The 20,603-nt window shown below is 55.0% G+C and overlaps 2 protein-coding genes across 3 annotated transcripts in view; both read left to right on the plus strand.

Annotated features, from left to right (window-relative positions):
* Positions 1–20,355, plus strand: part of LOC119844745 (claudin-4-like) — a 34,182-nt gene extending 13,827 nt beyond the window's left edge. For both annotated transcript variants that reach the window (XM_038376055.2, XM_038376056.2), the window contains one exon: positions 16,987–20,355. In XM_038376055.2, coding sequence (XP_038231983.1) covers positions 17,013–17,657 — 645 coding nt within the window. In that variant the 5' untranslated portion in view covers positions 16,987–17,012 and the 3' untranslated portion in view covers positions 17,658–20,355. The remainder of the gene's footprint in view (positions 1–16,986) is intronic.
* On the plus strand, positions 4,605–7,964 carry LOC119844746 (claudin-4-like). Its single transcript, XM_043499418.1, has one exon. The coding sequence runs from the start codon at positions 4,923–4,925 to the stop codon at positions 5,550–5,552; it is 630 nt and encodes a 209-aa protein (XP_043355353.1). The 5' UTR covers positions 4,605–4,922; the 3' UTR covers positions 5,553–7,964.
* Positions 20,356–20,603: the final 248 nt, after the last annotated feature.

Raw genomic sequence — 20,603 nt, forward strand, 5'->3', positions numbered from 1 at the left:
GTTGGGAAGCCATTACGGTTCCCTTGGGCTTGAAGAGTTATTGTTACTTCTGAGACCAGGGAGCGTCTCACCTCTTCTCTCCCAAGAGGGGAATCTCAGAGACCACGGGGCCCTGGCTGCTCATGTGGTGCAGCTTCCCCTCCCTGTCTGCTCGCATGTTCTCATTCTCCTCCTCAGATTGTGGCATCTCTTTCGGATAATGACCACGTGCCAATGTGGTATTTTGTTGGTGGGGCCATGGCCCCGTCACTTTTAAAAGTGCCCTCCCACTTTTTACTGTCCATAAGAGGGAGTGATGGGGGAGAGGGGGCAGAGAGGAGCAAGCAGGGGGTAGGGTCTTGGGGGGGGAGGGGAGGCATGAGGCCAGGACCTTGGGGGAAGGGGACCACAGTTTGGGCACCAGTGGCCCCTCACTCTTAGGAGTTTCCGCCCCTCCTGTTTTGTTGTCTTGTTTTATAGTGAAAGAAGTCATGTTTTTTAAAAATATTGAGCTAAAAAATATGTACCCCACACCCCTTCTGGGTGTGGTGCTCTGGCCTCTCTAGTGGCACCGAGAGAGAGATTAATTAGCCAGCCACAGCCTTAGCTAAGGGCCAGGTGGCTTTTAGCTCACAGGGTAGTTGCTCATGCACTGAGCTCCAGAGGCCCCACGTTCGATCCTGGGGTCTGTCGGTGTTACAAATGCAAACCTTTTATTTTAATGGGGAACCCCCGTTTTTTCAGTTCAGTTCTGGTTCAGGGTCAGTATGGGTTTGACTCTCTGACAGAGAAGTGTTTGGAGAGTAGCAGTTAAGCACCTGTGTCCCCCTTGAGACTCCCACCCCTGGTTTAAAATAGTGAGTTTGTGGTCTAGGGGCAGGAACTAGGATTCACCAAACTCACCTCACGTGGAGGCCACCGAACATCCATTACATTGGAACAACGTTTAACATCGCTGAGCAGGGCAGGATTCAGACAGGCTCCGTAGCTCATTAGCAATGTCCTGAGGCCATCAGTCCCCCATGAGCACCTATCTTCATGAATTGCATAACGATAGGTTTCAGAGTAGCAGCCGTGTTAGTCTGTATTCGCAAAAAGAAAAGGAGGACTTGTGGCACCTTAGAGACTAACAAATTTATTTGAGCATAAGCTTTCGTGAGCTACAGCTCACTTCATCGGATGCATTCGGTGGAAAATACAGTATTTTCCACCGAATGCATCCGATGAAGTGAGCTGTAGCTCACGAAAGCTTATGCTCAAATAAATTTGTTAGTCTCTAAGGTGCCACAAGTACTCCTTTTCTATCTTTATGAATGAGACTATTTTCAGGAAAGGTAAGTTCTGACCTTTTTGGAGCTCACACAGGCCCGATCTCCCCTTTCCGGTCAAACAGGTAAAATCTCCCACACACTGCTGTCATTCTCAAACACAGTCTACAATAAAGTGCCCCACCCTATTCTTGAAGGACAGCTCCCATTAACCACAATACAAACACTAACAATGCAACAGCAAAGCATGTATTAAGGCAACATCCAAATTCACTTCTAAGTACAGAAATGTTACACTAATCCAACAATTTCTTCAGGTTTCTGTGTGCATATTTTTCACCACTATATGGGATATCCACAGGGTTTGAATGTCTAACTTTCAGTTCTACAACCCAAGTTCCACCTCACTTACAGGAGCACCTGATGGACCAGAGACGCATGATGCTAGCAAATATGTGAGCCAGTGGGTGCCCACAGTGGTCTCCTGGCTACAGCAAGTGTAGCTGCCTGCATGGAACTTGTCTGCATGCACATGGCTAGAGTGCTAGTTGCAGCAGCTCTGTAAATAGCTCTCTTAAGAAAGAGCTAGGTTAGTTTTACAAGCATGGCATCCTCCCATGTTATTACCAAGCATGCAGTACATGGCACAGACCACATAGTCAGTTGCAGCATTGCCTTTGTCTGGGTCATCTGGCTGACTGACCCCCTAACTGTCTGCATGTACAAGCAGGAGCCTTTATTGCTTGAGCTGAAGAACCAGCTATCTTAGCATGGAAGCAGTTGCATTTATAAACCTCTTGATGTTATCTAGTCATGAGGGGTTGACACAGAGCCAGACTGGGCTAATATGGGTAACAGAAACTCCTGTACTGACTGGTACAGAGCTTCTGAGTCGCAAAATGAATGTGCCGTGGTCTGTTGTGTTAGAGGCCTGGGTTCTGTTCCGAGTTGTGTCTGAAGTGACCTTCTCTCAGGTACCTTATCCATTAAAGAGGTAAGTGACAGTTACCCCCAAGGCAGCAGTACAGTGCAGAATACAGGTTGTGAAATGCCCACAATATTAACAGCCGTCAGTAGATGACCAGGTATTAGAACTCATGATCTCTGGGCTTACACCGTTGTGAATTTTCTGCTAGGCTACCAAAGAGGGTGAAATGCTCTTGCTCTGCTTATAAGAATTCCTCTCAATAGTCTGTGCCTGCTGCCCCTGCACCTGAGTCGCTAGCATAGGCAACGAGTTATACAGGCCCGTGGTGCCCGTGCTCCACCGATCTTTAGGAACGTGGGCCCGGCTTCACCAATGTGGGCGTACTGCGCTTTGGGTGGCCCCGTGCTTCAGGGGGATGCGGGGTCCAGGGAAGCAGGGAGGGCTAGTGGGGGGCCTGGTGCCGACAACAGCAAGAGATCTGGCCCCAGCCCACCCTTGCTCCACCCCTTCCCCCAAGCCTCCACCCCGCTTCTTTCTGGCTTCTGTCCCCTCCCCCGAGTGACGCCAGGAGCTGGTGGGGCGGAGCAGAGCAGGGTGGGCTGAGTCTGGGTTGCAGGCTCCCCGCTAACCTCCCAGTCCGCCCTGGACCCCGCATCCCCCTGAAGCATGGGGCCCCCCCAAAGCATGGGACCCGGGGCGATTTCTGGATCAGATACTTGTCATGAGTGGCCACTGGCTGTGTGCCTGGGATGGTGTTGCGCTGCTCTCCGCTAAGAAGCAGGGGAAGAAGCAGGGGTTCAGGACCCTGTTCCTGGGGTTCGCCCAGGAACTGCCAATTTTCACTCTCTGGGTCTGGTCAGCAGTCATGGCTGCCTCAAAACCACAGCGATGGGTGTGCAGAAATGCCTAGATAGCTAGAGGGGTTTGTCTGGAGCTGGATAGAGATTTAAGGGGAAGAGAGACCATTTCTCCATTGTCTTCTATTTCCCCAAGAACCTGTGCCCTCTCCATTGCCAGCTGGTGGCTCTGCAGCTTGGGACCCAGCTGTCTCTTCTCATAGAATATCAGGGTTGGAAGGGACCTCAGGAGGTCATCTAGTCCAACTCCCTGCTTAAAGCAGGACCAATCCCCAATTTTTGCCCCAGATCTTTAAATGGCCCCCTCAAGGATTGAGCTCACAACCCTGGGTTTAGCAGGCCAATGCTCAAACCACTGAGCTATCCCTCCCCATGCAGTGGATTTCCCTTCGGAAGCAGCATAAGATCCCACTTGTGTCCCAGCCCAAGCTAAGGCCGTGAGTCAGCAGTAACTAGCTGTGCTCCCAATGAGCGCACCCCATGAGATAGGCCCATTGTGACCTGGGGTGAGATGGGGAAGTAGATTTGTCTTGGGCTCCCCAACACCCCTCCTGGCCCAGGCCTATGACCTCCTGTGCCTTTGCCCTGATAGCAAAGGTTTCTCAGCCAGGTATGGTGTGGTGTAGTTTCTCAGGCCCATGGGTGGGTGGTAGCTGCCTGCAGACCCGAGGGCAAAAGGCAGGTCTGCACCACTCCCTACCCTGGTCTGTCTGTTCATCTCCAACCTCTCTCTGGGCAGGGAGGGTGAGGAGCATTCGGGGCTGAGTCAGTGATTGGGACAGCAGGGCAGTGTGGTGGCTGCAAGCGCTGTGTGACACTGCTGAGCTGGGAAGGAGGGAAGAAGGGATGCTCTGTAATGACAGTCCACAGAAAGCTCTTGTGCGCAGTGCTTGTTCACAGGGATCTGCCCCAGCCCTTCCTCTCTGGCAATTCTGCAGCAGCCAGCAGCTCAGACCGGTTTGGGGCTCTCAGACGCACTGGGGACACCGCATCCCTGAGGCCTGATTCACACTTGGATGCTGTCAACAACCAGCCTTGGTACAGACGAGGGCAGCAGCTTGTGCTCTGTTGACTGGGGTTGGGTGGGATGAGGTGGCAGGCTCCCAGCAGTGCACAGTGGGCGGTGCCACTGTTCCCTTAAGCTGGGCGTGCACGCACACGGATCCTAAACCCCGCGCACACGGCAAAACACCACGCACACAGAAATTTGCACAGAAGTCATTTTTTGCGTCAAAAATTAGAGGGAACATTGGGCTGTGCTAATAGCGGGGAGGGGCCCAGAAGTGACAGTTGTGGAGAGCACAACCCTATAAGAGCAGTGACCCCCAGGAGCACCATTCTACTGGGGGCAGAAACTGAGGCACAGATGGATCACATGACATGGCCAAAATCGCACAGTGGGTCAGTGGCAGAGCTGGGAATAGAGCCCAGAATCCTGCTCCAGCACTTAGACCCTCTCTTCAAGCTTCCTCCCCTCCACCTGCAGAGCCTGCTCCCCCCACCATCCCATTCCCTGGAGGGGGCTCTTTCCAGATGGGACTTTAGCAAAGCTGGGAAAAATCCTAATTTAGGACAAATGGTGGGAGCTGTAAGGCATCCCAGCTATGTGCCCCTGGGAGCAGCCTCCTTGGCAGGGCGTGAGAGCTGGTCCCTCTGTAATCTGCCCTGGAGCACCACTGCTGTGATGAGAATGCAGAGCCCAGGAATCCTGGGGAACTGGTTTTACACATTCTCTCTGTGCAAAATGGATGGAGCAAGGGGGATGAAACTCCACCCCCTGCAAAGGCTTATAACTTCTCCAAATGGTCCAGCCGTGGAGCATTGCATCTCCACTTCCAAGGACACTAGTCAGCTCTGTCAGGGCTTGTGTGAGGCAGAGATCAGGGAGTTATGGCCTCTATGGGGCTTCAGGTGCTGGGCATGGCCCTCTCTGTCATTGGCTGGCTGGGCACCATCCTGTGCTGTGGGCTGCCCATGTGGAGGGTGACGGCCTTCATCGGGAACAACATTGTGGTGGCTCAGATCATCTGGGAGGGGCTGTGGATGAACTGTGTGGTGCAGAGCACGGGCCAGATGCAGTGCAAGGTCTACGACTCCATGCTGGCGCTGCCCCAGGACTTGCAGGCGGCTCGCGCCCTGGTGGTGATCGCCATCGTGCTGGCCGTGCTGGGGCTCCTCCTGGCCATCATTGGAGGGAAATGCACCAACTGCGTGGAGGATGCTTCTGCGAAAGCCAAGGTCATGATCGTCTCTGGAATCATCTTCATCATCGCTGGCATCATGATCCTCATCCCCGTCTCCTGGTCAGCCAACAACATCATCCGGGATTTCTACAACCCCATGGTCACTGAGGCGCAGAAAAGAGAGCTGGGGGCCTCCCTGTACATTGGCTGGGCTGCATCCGCTCTCCTGCTCATCGGGGGGGCCCTACTCTGCTGCAGCTGCCCCCCCCGGAATGAGAAACCCTACTCTGCCAAGTACACTGCTGCTCGGTCGGTGCCGGCCAGCAACTACGTATAGGGACCATGCGTGCTCTGTGCCTCGGCCACCCCTCCCACCGAAGACAATCAAGGAGCTGCCATCCTGCTCAAATCCAGCCCGCTGCTCTGCTTCTACCTCTGCCTGAGCCCAGCTCTCCCCCTGTGGCCCTGGACCTGATGGCTGAACACAGGCTGAAGCTGGCAAGGAGCTTCCTGAAGGAGAAGACTGTGGCCTTTCCATGGGCTGGGGCCTTGGGAGAGCGGCTCGGCCTCCTGAGAGCAGAAGCTCCATGGTGCCAGGGTTGGCTGGCTGCTCAGACACACCCTCAGCACATCCCTGGCTGACACGTACAGCTGGTGAGCGGCTGCACATGCCCCAGTGCTAAGAATCTGCCACTGCAGCTTGTTTGTGTCAGAGCACAGAGCTCTTGGAATTCCTCAAGGTCACCTGAGCGAAGCCAGCCTGGGCTTGGACCTGGCAGCCCATCAGGGCTCTGCTGGGCATCTCCACAAGGCACGGCTAGCTCCAGCGTTGTCAGCCAGCCCCCTTGCAGCTCTGGCACCACCTGTGCCCACCCAGGAGGGGGAGGGGAAGGGGGAGAAGGGGTGCACTGGGCGATGTGAGGGGTGGAAGGTAGTAAGAGAGTTTGCAGGTGCTTCTCTGTTTCCCTTGAGATTTCAGCTGGTTCTTTAATCCGAGTTAAAATGGAGAATAGATACAAACAGTCCCTGACTGCTCTGGCAGCACCATGCTTCAGGGGGACAGAGAGAAGACGCTGAGGCAGGGCAGGTCCTCCCTGGGAGCAGTGAGCCCAGCCCCTGCAGAGGAAGGAAAGCTGCAGCGAGGCCCAGGTGTTGCCATTCCTCCCCTGCAGCACCTGAGGGAGGGGTGGGGGCCTCTAGCCTCCTTCCAGTACCAGAACTCAGGTCTCCAGCAGGTGCTGGCATTTCGGTCGGGCCCTTGCCCGGGGGTCAAAGCAGGAGCTTTTAGTCTGAGAGTGCCTTATTAGAGTGAAACTGCAACAGGGACCCTTTGTGTCTCCATGTGTCTGTCAGTGTCTCAGGCTGGGTGTGCGTCATGATGTCTTGGTGACTGCTTTTCTGTCTATGTCTCTGTCTCTGGGTGTGTCTGAGTTTCTTTGTGTGCCTGTCGACTCGCAGGGTTGTCGTTCAGTGCGTGTCTCTGTCTCACTCTAGGGGTTTGTCTTGCTCTTGGTGACTCTGGCCAGGTCTACACTAGAAACTTTTGCTGGTAGCACAGTGTCACGTAGGGGTGTGATTTGTACCACATTTCTGTGCTGGCAAAAGCTGCAGAGAAGGTGCAGGAACGCCGGCAAAAAAGTCCTTTGCTGGTATAGCTTATTTCTCTCAGGGAGCCAGGATAAGCTGTATTGGCTACAGCACTCTTGCTGGGACAAGCTGCATCTCCCCTGGGAGGTTTGCCCCCGTGGCTGTACCTATAGAGAGACACTGGCCAATGCTCCGAGTGGACACAGGGCTCCGGCCTGCTCTTAGCATCCATCAGAGACAGTGCTTGGTTCAGATGGCCCATCCTGAGGGGCTGGGCTGCTGAGCAGGGAGCTGTTTCCTGTCATCCCACCCCTCCCCTTGTACGGTGAGACTTTGGCAAACCAGTAAAGTGCCTGAAACCTTGGGTTGAAAAAACCCCGGGTAACACCCTGTGTTTCTGCTTTGACCCATTCTCAGGCCTGTATTTGTTTAGCTGCACCTGTGATTTCTGTGTCAGTGGCACCTGCGGGAGGGGCAGTGCTGGGGACTGGATGTCAGTGGCCCAGCTGGGCAAACCGGTTTGGGAGGTGGGAGCAGAGCCAGGCAGGTTGAGCAAAAGCAGAAAGGAAAGGTGCTTCCAGTGGTGGCAAACACCCTCTTTGGGAGCCTGCTGCTGCACATGTCCAGCTCCGGCTGAGTCTGGAACAGGGGAGCTGCACCTGGACCACTGCAAACAGGAACAGCCTGAAGGCTGCCCAGATTAATCAGCTGGCTACAGCTCCCGTGGACTGCCATCCCTGAGAAGGGGCAAAGCCACTGTAACAGGCACCCAACGAGGCACCGGGCATATTCTGTGGCCTGATGCTGGCTCCCACCTATACAGACTAGACCAGGCAGCTCCAGGGTTCACCTCTGGGAAGAGGGCCCCCCGTCGGCATGGCTGATTTGCTTCCTCAGTGGAGACCCATAGGCTGCCCCTGAGAGCTGGAGCACGGGGCAGAGCTCCTCTCATGACAAGCAGAGTGGCTCTGGGGGCTGGAAGTGCCAGACAGGGGAAGGGTGGAGTGAGCACAGGCGCTGGGATGCCGGGAGAGTGCTGGAAGGGGGCTGTGCCCCAGAGTGACTTGGGAGCCCCCTTCCGCAGACCGGGGGCCAGGCTGCGATCTTCCTGCCAATGTGAAATATTAATAAATTAGTGTCATTTTCTACATTAAACCGCAGCTGCTCCAAACCCTGCTGTGCTGTCTCTCATTTCCCGGCGAACAACCACGGGCTGAGCCTGGGCCCCCGCCTCCCAGCAGCTCGTTTGGGGGACGGGGCAGGGATAGATCGGGGGGTTCCAGAACCAGGGAACTGCAGGACTGGTCTTGAACTACCCGCCCTGGGCCTGTGCTCCCCACACATCCCACATTCCCCCTCCAGAGCCCAACACTGCCCAGAGCCAGTGCTCCCCACCCCCCCAGAGCCCTGCCCCCACCCTGTGCTCCCCACACCCCCCTGAGAACCCAGCCTGTGCTCCCCACACAACCCCCAGAGCCCTGCCCCCAGCCTGTGCCCCCCACAAACCCCACGTCCCACTCCAGAGCTCCACCCCCAGCCTGTGCTCCCCACACACCCCACATTCCCCCCAGAGCCCTGCCCCCAGCCTGTGCTCCCTACACATTCCACATCCCCCTCCAGAGCCCAATGCTGCCCAGAGCCTGTGCTCCCCACACATCCCACATCGCCCCTCCAGAGCTCCGCTCCCAGCCTCTGCTCCCCACACATCCCCCCAGAGCCCCGCCCCCAGCCTGTGCTCCCCACAACCCCCCCAGAGCCCCACTCTGCCCAGAGCCCCACCCCCAGCTTGTGCTTCCCACACACCCCCAGAGCCCTACCCCCAGCCTCTGCTCCCCACACGCCCCCGCAGAGCCCCACCCCCAGCCTGTGCTCCTCACACACCCCCGCAGAGCCCCACCCCCAGCCTGTGCTCCCCACACACACCCCAGAGCCCCACCCCCAGCCTGTGCTCCCCACACATCCCACATCCCCTCTCCAGAGCTCCACCCCCAGCCTGTGTTCCCCACACATCCCACATCCCCCCCAGAGCTCCGCCCCCAGCCTGTGCTCCCCACACACCCTACATCCCCCTCCAAAGCCCCACCCTGCCCAGAGACTGTGCTCCCACACATCCCCCCGAGCCCCACCCCCAGCCTGTGCTCCCCATACATCCCACATCCCCTCTCCAGAGCCCCACCCTGCCCAGAGCCTGTGCTCCCCACACATCCCCCCCAGAGCCCTGTCCCCAAACTGTGCTGCCCACACATCCCACATCCCCTGCAGAGCCCCGACCCCAGCCTGTGCTCCTCAGACATCCCCACAGAGCCCTGCCCCCAGCCAGTGCTCCCCACACATCCCACATCCCCACTCCAGAGCCCCCTCAGCCTGTGCTCCCCACACATCCCCCCCAGAGCCCCACCCTGCCCAGAGCCTGTTCTCCTCACACATCCCCCCACAGCTCCGCCCCCAGCGTGTGCTCCCCACATACCCCACGTCCCCCCATCAAGAGTCCTGTCCTGCCCAGAACCTGTGCTCCCCACACATCCCCCTAGAGCCCCACCCCCAGCCTGTGCTCCCCACACATCCTACATCCCTCCTCCACAGCCCCATGCTGTCCAGAGCCTGTGTTCCCCACACATTCCCCCAGAGCCTGCCCCCAGCCTGTGCTCCCCACACCCCTCTCAGATCCCCGCCCCCAGCCTGTGCTCCCCACACACCCCACGTTCCCCTCGAGCTCCACCCCCTGCCTGTGCTCCCCACAGACCACACATCCCCATCCAGAGCCCCACCGTGCCCAGAACCTGTGCTCCTGACATATCCCCCCCCGAGCCCTCCCCAGCCTGTGCTCCCCACAAATCCCATGTCCCCCCCTCCAGATCCCTGCCCTGCCCACAGCCTGTGCTTTCCACACATCCCACATCCCCCCTCCAGAGCCCGGTCCCCTGCCTGTGCTCCCTACAAATTGCACATCTCCCCATCCAGAGTCCTGCCATGCCCAGAGACTGTGCTCCCCACACATCCTCCCCAGAACCCCGCCCCCAGCCTGTGCTCCCCACACACTCCACGTACACCCTCCAGAGCCCCATCCCCAGCCTATGCTCCCCACACATCCCATGTCCCCCCTCCAGAGCCCCACCCCCAGCTTGTGCTCCCCACAAACCCCATGTCCCTCCTCCAGAGCCCCACCCCACCCCCAGCCTGTGCTCCCCACACACCCCACGTCCCTCCTCCAGAGCCCCTTCCCCAGCCTGTGCTCCCCATACATCCCACAGCCCCCTCTCCATCCAGAGTCTCACTGCCAGCATGTGCTCCCCACATACCCCACATCCCCCCCCTCCAGAGCCCCGCCACTGGCCTATGCACCCAACACATCCACATCCTCCCTGCAGAGCCCCACCCTGCCCCCAACTTGTGATCCCCAAACACCCCATGTCCCCCCAGCAGAGCATCACCCTGCCCCTGGTCTGTACTCCCCCCCCAGAGCCCCATCTTGCCCCCGGTCTGTGCTCCACACACACCCCACATCCCCCCCCCCCGAGCCCCATCTTGCCCCCGGTCTGTGCTCCCCACACACCCATGTCCCCCCCTCCAGAGCCCCACCAAAGGCTTGTGCTCCCCACAGACCCCCCGTCCCCCCTTCCAGAACCCCATCCCGCCCCCGGCCTGTGCTCCCCACTCATCCCAAGTCCCCCCCTCCAGAGCCAGCCCCTACCCCCAGGGTCGGCTCCCCACACATCCCACATCCCCCTCCAGAGCCCCGCCCCCAGCCTGTGCTCCCCATACACCCCATGTCTCGCTCTCCAAAGCCCCACCCCCAGTCTGTGCTCCCCACAAACCCCACGTCCGCCCTCCAGAGCCCCATCCCACCCCCGGGCTGTGCTCCCCACACAGCCCACGTCCCACCATCCAGAGCCCCACCCCCGCCTGTGCTCCCCACATACACCACATCCCCTTCTCCAGAGCCTCACCTCTAGCATTTTTTCCCCCACACACCCACATCCCACCTTCAGGAGGCTTGACTTGGTGACTATTGCACATGTGGGGACAACGTATATACCTTTAAGTCAGCAGCACTGTGATGGGTACCCGCACGGCCCCACAGTATGCCGACATTATGTCAGAACAACGTTCTGACATAAACGTTAGAACAACACTTCCTCAGCTCTCGTCCCCTTACGCCCCTACTCTACTTGCGCTACATTGATGACATCTTCATCATTTGGACCCATGGAAGAGAAGCCCTTGAGGAATTCCACCATGATTTCAACAATTTCCATCCCACCATCAACCTCAGCCTGGACCAGTCCACACAAGAGATCCACTTTCTGGACACTATAGTGCTAATAAGCGATGGTCACATAAACACCACCCTATACCGGAAACCTACTGACCGCTATTCCTACCTACATGCCTCTAGCTTTCATCCAGATCATACCACTCGATCCATTGTCTACAGCCAAGCGCTACGATATAACTGCATTTGCTCCAACCCCTCAGACAGAGACAAACACCTACAAGATCTCTATCAAGTGTTCTTACAACTACAATACCCACCTGCTGAAGTGAAGAAACAGATTGACAGAGCCAGAAGAGTACCCAGAAGTCACCTACTACAGGACAGGCCCAACAAAGAAAATAACAGAACGCCACTAGCCATCACCTTCAGCCCCCAACTAAAACCTCTCCAACGCATCATCAAGGATCTACAACCTATCCTGAAGGACGACCCATCACTCTCACAGATCCTGGGAGACAGGCCAGTCCTTGCTTACAGACAGCCCCCTAATCTGAAGCAAATACTCACCAGCAACCACGCACCACACAACGGAACCACTAACCCAGGAACCTATCCTTGCAACAAAGCCCGTTGCCAACTGTGTCCACATATCTATTCAGGGGACACCATCATAGGACCTAATCACATCAGCCACACTATCAGAGGCTCGTTCACCTGCACATCTACCAATGTGACATATGCCATCATGTGGCAGCAATGCCCCTCTGCCATGTACATTGGCCAAACTGGACAGTCTCTATGTAAAAGAATAAATGGACACAAATCAGACGTTAAAAATTATAACATTCAAAAACCAGTCGGAGAACAGTTCAGTCTCTTTGGTCACTGGATTACAGACCTAAAAGTCACAATTCTCCAAACAACAAAAACTTCAGAAACAGACTCCAACGAGAAACTGCAGAACTGGAATTAATTTGCAAACTGGACACCATTAAATTAGGCTTGACTAAAGACTGGGATTGGATGGGTCATTGCACAAAGTAAAAACTATTTCCTCATGCTAATTTTTCCTCTACTGTTACTCTCACCTTCTTGTCAACTGTTTGAAATGGGCCATCCTGATTATAACTACAAAAGTTTTTTTTTCTCCTGCTGATAATAGCCCACCTGAATTGATTAGTCTCGTTATAGTCGGTATGGCAACACCCATTTTTTCATGTTCTCTGTGTATATATATCTTCCTACTGTATTTTCCACTGCGTGCATCCGATGATGTGGGCTTTAGCCCACGAAAGCTTATGCCCAAATATATTTGTTAGTCTCCAAGGTGCCACAAAAAGAAAAGGAGTACCCGTGGAAAATCTCTCCTCTGCTTTTTCCACCAAATGCATCCGATGAAGTGAGCTGTAGCTCACGAAAGCTTATGCTCTAATAAATTTGTTAGTCTCTAAGGTGCCACGGGTACTCCTTTTCTTTTTGCGAATACAGACTAACACGGCTGCTACTCTGAAAGGTGCCACAAATACTCCTCGTATTTTTTATTGATGAAGCTCTTGAACAAAAATGGCCCCAGGACTGACTCCTTCTTTTGTCCTTAATGCTAACATTGTTTGTTCCATCCTGACCGCAAGTGAGGAGGGCATGACACTCCCATAACAGCTCTGGGAAGAGATGACCCCAGCACCTGACGTGAGTCAGGTTGATGAATAGATGACACTTGTCACATGTCAGTTTCCAGTGACTCCATGGGCTCCTGTTACAAGGGAGGGGCTCTGATGTGTTCCCAGGGTTAGCAGGAACTTCTGGTCAGGAGGATGGGATCCCACCCAGGGGCACCGGAACCGGGTGGGGGAGAGTGGGGCCAACAGGCCATAGCCCTCCCACTTTTCACCACAGGCCCAGCCCCCTGCCCCTCCTCTTCCCCCCAAGGCTCCTTCCCTTCGCCAGGCTGGAAGCTGGAGCCCGGTCCAGGTAAGAGCAGCCCAGGGAGCCTGGGCAGCTGTGGGGAGCCACAGACCCTCCACCTGCCCAGGATGGGAGACCCAAGAGCAGCCCCTGGCCCGTGATCCACCCCCTGGGCTCCCTGGCCAGGGCAGATGGAGGGTCCACAGCTCTTACCATGGCCTGGGTATGGCTCTTCGGCCCCAAGGCCCCGCCTCCCGGCCAGGCCAAAAACCAGAGCCAGGTTTTGGTAACAGCTGCATAGGCTGCTGTGGGGAGCCACGGATCCTACACCTGCCCTGAGAGGAGGGCCTGCAGGGCAGGGACATGGCCAGGGGCTGCTCTCAGGCCCCACCACCCCACGCAGGTGAATGGGCCCAGGCTCCCCAGCCCAGCTCCGGCTTCGGGGGAAGAGGAGGGGTAGGGGTGGGGCCACGGAGGAGGCATGGCTACATGCCCTCCCCACTTTTAGGAGGAATCTGTTACCCCTGAGCCCACCCCAGAGAAAGAGGGAAGAGGAAGAAGCTAGAGCAAAATGGAGGAGAGAGGAATGGGGAGCAGGGAAGTGAGACTAAAACCAAAGACAATGGAACAAGTGACACAAATAGCAGTGTCGTTTCTTTGGAGCAGTAACAGGGCGTGTCCACTCTGCAGGGCTTTGTGACACTTACCTAGTGATCCACAACTGTGTCTGATAATCAAACACTATCATTGATTCATATACTGCTGTTTTTACTTCATTTCATTCTGTAATGAGAACCACACTTAATCAGCCAGCGAGTAACTTCATAGTTACCAGCAATTGCTGAGCATTCTTCTACAGTCCCTGCTCAATAACTTCTGTGGTTAATGATACCTTCCAGTCTGACAGCTGACCAGCCAACCACAGCAGGACAAGCTACAGCTCAACAGACACCCCTACCAAGAGATCAGCCTTCTACAAGCCACTCAGAGCTGGTATCCAGCAGTGGGAACCCTTTGACTGGCCAGCTCTTTGCTGAAATTGGTGCAAACCTTGCAGGAAGCACATAACTAGAATAGGTTAGAATCCTGGAATTGCTTTCAGAACAGTTAGGGATCACATACAAGTGATGCCCAGCACTAGGATCACCTAACTCTTTCCATTATAAAACCATATTTTCAGTTGCTTATAACTTTGTCAAACTTCAACTAGTTGGTCTAATTTAGAAGTTGGTCTAATAAAAGATATTATTTCAGCCACCTTGGCCTGGGACCAACACAGCTACAACAACACTGCAAGAATTAAAGTTGTCCATGCAACCTTAATTTGGTCCCCTTGGACATATCATTAAAGACTGTATCAGAATGCATATGATTACATACTAGTTTTCCAGAGGACCCCTGCCTTATTCACTGCACAGGATGGATACTGCTCTGGGATGAATCAGGATGGTGCAGTGAAGGAGTCTCTTGTCTGTAGAACGTCATTTATTGCAGAAGTTGGAAAGTGTTTGGTGCATGGGACAGGGGTCTGCAGGAAGAGAAAGGATGGTCTCATGGTTAAGTCACAGAGTTCCTGTAGGATGCAATGTTCACAGTTGGTCATTAATTGTATGTTCCTTGTTTTCTGGGTGCCCAACATGAGACACTTGGGTGGGTTTGAGTTGCAGAAGTGCTGAGCATGCACAGCTGCAGCTGAATTAAACAGGAGCTGTGTGTTGAAGATATTGTAACTGCCTGTTATGATATAAAGTGCTATAAATAAAAAGTGTTAAGTCAAATTCAGGTGCTAGGCATCTCAAGTTGGACACCCAAATTAATACTTTTGCCTTTACTCTCTCTCTGCTTTAGTTCTCCAAGTGTAAAATGAAAATAAAACCACCTCCCTACCTCCTACAGGTGTTGTGAAGAGCTCAGGTACCGTAGTGATGAGCACCACAGGAAATTAGTAATTCTGTCTTTGGTGCAGGTTTTGAATGTGGGCAGTAAATAAAGTGCTGGGCCACACCTTAAATGATGAAGATGAAAAGATATTGAACAACTGCCTCATTCCAGAGCACAAGGCATTCTGAGCACTGAATGAGGCCAGAAATATGGAAAAATTAGCATGTGATCAAGTAATAAAAGAATGCAGCATAATGTACAAGGGGGCCAAATTAAAGTTGCACAGGTAACCTTTCATTCTGGTATTTCATAACTTTTGACTACTTGACTATGCAGCCTTAATAATGTTCCTTTATTTTAGTTTGTTGTGTGGAAAAAACAACCAACCAACCCAAACCCAAACAGAAATTCCATATTGACCCCTCAAGCTGGGTTGAACCCAGGATAGTCATATCCACAGCACATCCCTCTGCCATTTGAGCTAAAGGACTAGCTTGTTATCCTCTATACGTACCTGCCACTGACTAGAGGGTAGTCACTTGCCAGTGGGTTACACAACTATTTCCTTGCCAGCAGTGGAACACAGTGAGCCAGGATTCATGGATTCTGTTCTTGGCTCTGGTTGGGGAATGTTGTCTAGTGGTCAGAGAGCAATAACCAAGCACATGGACCTGGCACAGTACTTCTGAGCGATTATGTGGCTAAGAGGATGAGACTTGAGTCTGCCCTACTAGGGACTTGTGTTCTATCTCAGGAGTCTTTGCTCAGGAATAAGGGAGTGCAGGGCACAGAATTATCACCCCCAGTCAGCAAGTGAGGTGAGACTTGTATTCCTGGCTCTCAGCCCAGTGCACTTCCCCCTAGGCTAAGAGGTATTGGAATTGGGGGCAGAGGCTAGCTAGTGTGGGCCACTCACTGAGACTGGGGAGTATGGCCTGGGGAGCTGGCCTCTGCCTTGGTGGGTCCTGCGCTTATTGGCAGATTTGCTCGCCTCAGAGATTCACGGCAGCCCTCAGTTTGGCCACTTTTGCTAGTGGCTCAAACCTGCCATTCACTCAGCTACCCTCATCACTGGCCAGCATGGGGAAAAGGAAGGAGAACAATCCCCACAGTCTCTGCTGGTCCACCTAGTGGGTCAGGGGACAGGCCAGGGACCTTCCCCTCTGCTGGGACCCACAGTCCAGGTCAACTCCTCCAGTATCAAGTAGGGAGTTGGGGGAACCCAGGCCCACCCTCTACTCCAGGTTCCAGCCCAGGGCCCTGTGGATCACAGCTGTCTACAGTGTTTCATGTAACACCTGTGTGACAGCTACAACTCCCTGGGCTACTTCCCTATGGCCTCCTCCCAACACCTTCTGTATCCTCACCACAGGACCCTCCTCCTGATATCAGATCACCTCAGTTCTCCAGCAGCATGCCCTCTCAGCTCCTTGCACACCCCTCACTGATTGAAGTGAGGTTCTTTTTAAACCAGGTGCCCTGATTAGCCTGCCTTAATTGATTCTAACAGCTTCTTAATTGGCTCCAATTGTGCTAATTAGCCTGTCTGCCTTAATTGGTTCCAGCAAATTCCTGATTGTTCTGGAACTGCCCCTGTTCCCTTACCCTGGGAAAAGGGACCTGCTTAACCTGGGGCTAATATATCTGTCTTCTATCACTCTCCTGTAGCCATCTGGCCCAAACCTGTCACAACATATACACACGTACATACATGTACATGTGCATGCAATCCATGCACATGCACACAATCCACATTCATGCAAGAGCAGTCACCGAAAAAGCTCAGCCTGAACAGGTAAAGTTTGGCATATAATGGACAGGGTTGAGCGAAGGTAACCATGGGTATCGCGGCTGCTCTGCCTACAGGAAGCCAGCTCTGTCTCCTAGAACTTGGCTTGTGGCCTAGACGCCCAACATAAGACCCCAAGTGCCACTTCTCAGATCGTAGTGATGTGCAACCAAGGCACAGCAAGGTCAGAGTGACTTGCCTAATGTCACCCAGATAGACTGTGGCAGAACCAAGTCTTCTGAGTCTGACCAGCTAATCTGGGGCCTTGATCCAGCTCCCTCTGCTGTTGCAATCCCTGTTTCACCTCCTACAAATTACTGGCATTTAACTTGGGATGTGTGTGTGTGTCTGCTGTGCAGCATTTCTAATCCGCTCTTCCCACTATCTCCAAAGGTGAGAGCGTGACTTGTCCATAAGCCATGTCGGTGATGGCCGTGCAGATGGGGGGCCTGGCCCTGTCGGTGTTGGGCTGGCTGGGCACCTTCCTGACCTGTGCGTTGCCCATGTGGAAGGTGACGGCTTTCATCGGCTCCAACATCGTCGTGGCCCAGGTGTTCTGGGAGGGGCTGTGGATGAACTGTGTGTACGAGAGCACAGGCCAGATGCAGTGCAAGATCTACGACTCGCTGCTGGACCTCTCCTCGGACCTCCAGGCAGCCCGTGCCCTAGTTGTGGTCTCCATTTTGGCATCCTTCCTTGCCCTCCTTTTTGCCATCTTTGGGGCCGAGTGCACCAGGTGCGTCGATGACAAGGAAGCCAAGGCAAAGATCTCCATCACCGCCGGGGCTGTCTTCATTCTGGCTGGGATTGTGCTGCTCATCCCCGTGTCCTGGTCGGCCAACACCATCATCAGCAACTTCTACAACCCCATGGTGCCAGAGGCTTTAAAGAAGGAGCTTGGGGCTTCCCTCTATGTGGGCTGGGTCTCAAGTGCCCTCTTGGTGTTTGGGGGGAGCATCCTGTGCTGCTCCTGCCCCCACAGCCAAGAGGCGCCATACCCCATGAAGTATAAAATGGTGAAGCACTCCAGCCTGGGGAGCTATGCCCTTAAGAACTACGTGTGAGGGGCCCTGCCTTTCCCTCCCTGGAGACCCCACTCCTGCCCCAGTCCATCCCACATGCTCACAGGGGCCCCTTTACAGCCATCCAAACGGATGTTGGCTTCAAGCCGAAGTGTGTGAAATTTGTAGGGGTTCCCCTCCCAGTCCAGATCCTACCCCACATGTATCCTCCCACCTGTATCCCACCCTCACCTGTCTCACCTCCCCATGCATTTCCCTGCCTGAATCCTGCCCCACCCATCCCACCTCCCCATGCATTTTCCTGCCTGCAGCCCACCTGACCCATCACATCTCCTTACGTGGATCCCATACCCCTGCATCCAACCCCACCCGTCCCACGTCCCTATGTATCTTCCCACCTGTATCCCAGCCCAGACATCCCACCTCCCCACAAGTATCCCCCCGCCTGCATCCCACCTCCCAATGTGTATCCCACCCCACGTTTCCCTGCCTGAATTCCACCCCACCATGTGCATCCCCCCTGCATCCCATCCCACACATCCCACCTCCCACATTATCCCTCCTGCCTGCATCCCACCCCACACATCCCACCTCCCCACATATATCCCCCCCGCCTGCATCCTACCCATTCTTTCCCACCTCCCCACGTGTATCCCCCTGCCTGCATCCCACCCCACCCTTCCCACCTCCCCACGTGTATTCCCTGCCTGCATCCCACTGCACCCATCCCACCTCCTCATTTGTATCCCCCCCGTATCCCACCCCACACATCCCACACATATTCCCTCCTTTCCCATGTCCCACCCCACATGTCACCTCCCTACATGTATCCCCTACTTGCTGGTGTCCTGCCCCATGCATCCACCCTCTCTTCCCATGTCCTTCTCCACATGCCTTCTCTTCACCCACATCCAACTTGACATGTGCTCTGGACCCCCATAATATCTAAGTGCCTTCTAGTCACGCATTAAGCAATGTGACTAACATCTGTCACCTGTCAGAGGGAGATGTGTGTGCAGTGTAGTGCTTTGCTTGTTTGTATACACACACACACACACTCAGGAAAGGCTGGTTAGAACAGTGCAGTTTGCACTCAGAGAGGAAGGCGATGAGGTTGGTGATGGCCCACATAGGCTGGTGAACCTGATCATCAGCCTGGGCCAATCAGGCACGTCCAGGTCAGTCTATACCCCTTTCCTCAAGGCTGTTTATTCTTTAACACAAAAAAGAAGCATGGAACAATAACAAAAAGCTACAGTCCTGTTCTCAGCTGTGACTGTGGGGCTCCCCAGCCTCTGATAGCTTAAGGGGCTGGATCTTCCCCACCCTGGAGCAGGGGGAACGGGGTTTCCTGCCCTCTCACACCCTCCTGCTGCAGCCAACAGAGACCACACTCCCAACCCTCTCCTGGAGCTGGGCTCTCCTTTATATCCCCTGGCTGGGAATCATCAGCCCAGTCACTCAATGCTACCCAGAAGGGCCAGACTGGCTAGTTATAGTCCTTGCTTCCAGGGGAGGTCAGTGCAGGCTGGGACCAGCCTGCACCAATCTCTGGCTCCTGCATACACCAGTTGTGCCCTGATGTGCAGAGTTCCATTGGCCTGCGGGAGCAGAGTTGTTGACCATGGCTCTCATCCCAGTGTTTAGGTGCTGTCAGGTATCCTGGGGCCAGGCCACGGAACCCCTTGAAGATAAGGCCCGAGACCTTGCTCTTGATCCGAGGTGCTGTGGGAAGCCAGCGCAGAGAGCAGTGGACAGGCTGGATGTGCCAGCCTGTGGAGACGTGCTGCAGCATTCTGAACTAGCTGGAATTTCCCAAGACCTGAAGGTATCATGCCCACTGTTGCTCTGCTGCAGTCCAGCCGCAAAGGGACAATGGTGTGAGCAATAGAGGCCAGATCTTTGTCTCCAAGCCAGCCTGGGATGGTAGAAATCAGCCACATCTTGTCCCTGCATGCGCCCTCCCCACTTCATCCCATCTGGGCCCTGTCCCATATGTCCTGTCCTGTCCAGGTGCTCTCACCACCTGTTCAACATGTGACACCTCCATGTCTGTGCCTTGCCCCTCAGCCCACTGCCTGTGGTTGCAGGGTCTGGCAGCTGTGTTCTCTCTGTCCCTCCCAGCAGTTGGGGAATGTGGGACCAAGAAGAGGTGATGGGGGAGTTTTGCTTAATGCCCCTTGTCCATGAAATACCCCTCCCTCCTGGGGCTCAGCACTGGGCTGCCATATCCGTGAGGGAGTACCACAGGCTAGACAGATATTACGTATATAGCCTGACATTTCAGAACTGGGGCCTAGTTTTCGGTGTCCAACAGGAGACCCAGTGGGCCTTATTCAGCCAGAGAACCTCTTGGCTTCAGCTGGCACTTCAGGAGATGGGCCCAGGGGGGTCTCAGCTGGGCTCTGCAAATCAGCAGCCACATCTGTAAATGGTTGCCTTACTATGTGCCGCATACGGCCCCCAGAGCCACTAGCACCAGCGGCTGAGGAGACAGAGGAGTTGGCTAGCTGTGCCATGCCGGGGCTGGGGGAGAGGAGCGGGCAGCCAATCATGTTGTGCTTTGGGTGGTGGTCATCCCCCTTGGAGATCTCTGTGCCTGTGTGAGCAGGTCTTGGTGTCTGAATCCTGCAGCACGAGGCCTGAGCAGTTCCAGCAGCTCTGTGGGAAGATGCTGTTTATTGCCGTTGGCCTCGCTGGGCCAGCTGACCCAGGCTGGTTTTAATAAAGGCTTTGGTAGCTCGAAGGCTAAGTCTGGGCTGATTTCAAAGGAAGCTGGAGACCGTCTGAGAGGGACTCTGCTGCCCTGCGGGTGGTGGGGGGTGGTTCTTGGGGGCTAATATTTCCTGAGCAGGGGTGCGGGATCGGGGGGACCAGGGGGCCATGGTCCCATCACTTTTACCTGTCTAAAGGGTGAGCAACAGGGGGAGGGTTTGGAGAGGAGCAAGAAGCGGCTGGGGCCTCAGGGGAACAGGTGGAGCGAGGGCG

This window comes from Dermochelys coriacea, chromosome 17 (assembly GCF_009764565.3).
Source record: "Dermochelys coriacea isolate rDerCor1 chromosome 17, rDerCor1.pri.v4, whole genome shotgun sequence".
Classification (NCBI taxonomy): domain Eukaryota; kingdom Metazoa; phylum Chordata; order Testudines; family Dermochelyidae; genus Dermochelys; species Dermochelys coriacea.

What these genes read in the sequence shown, in the direction of transcription:
- LOC119844746 (XM_043499418.1), top strand. Translation starts at nt 4,923, where the DNA reads ATGGCCTCTATGGGGCTTCAGGTGCTGGGCATGGCCCTCTCTGTCATT.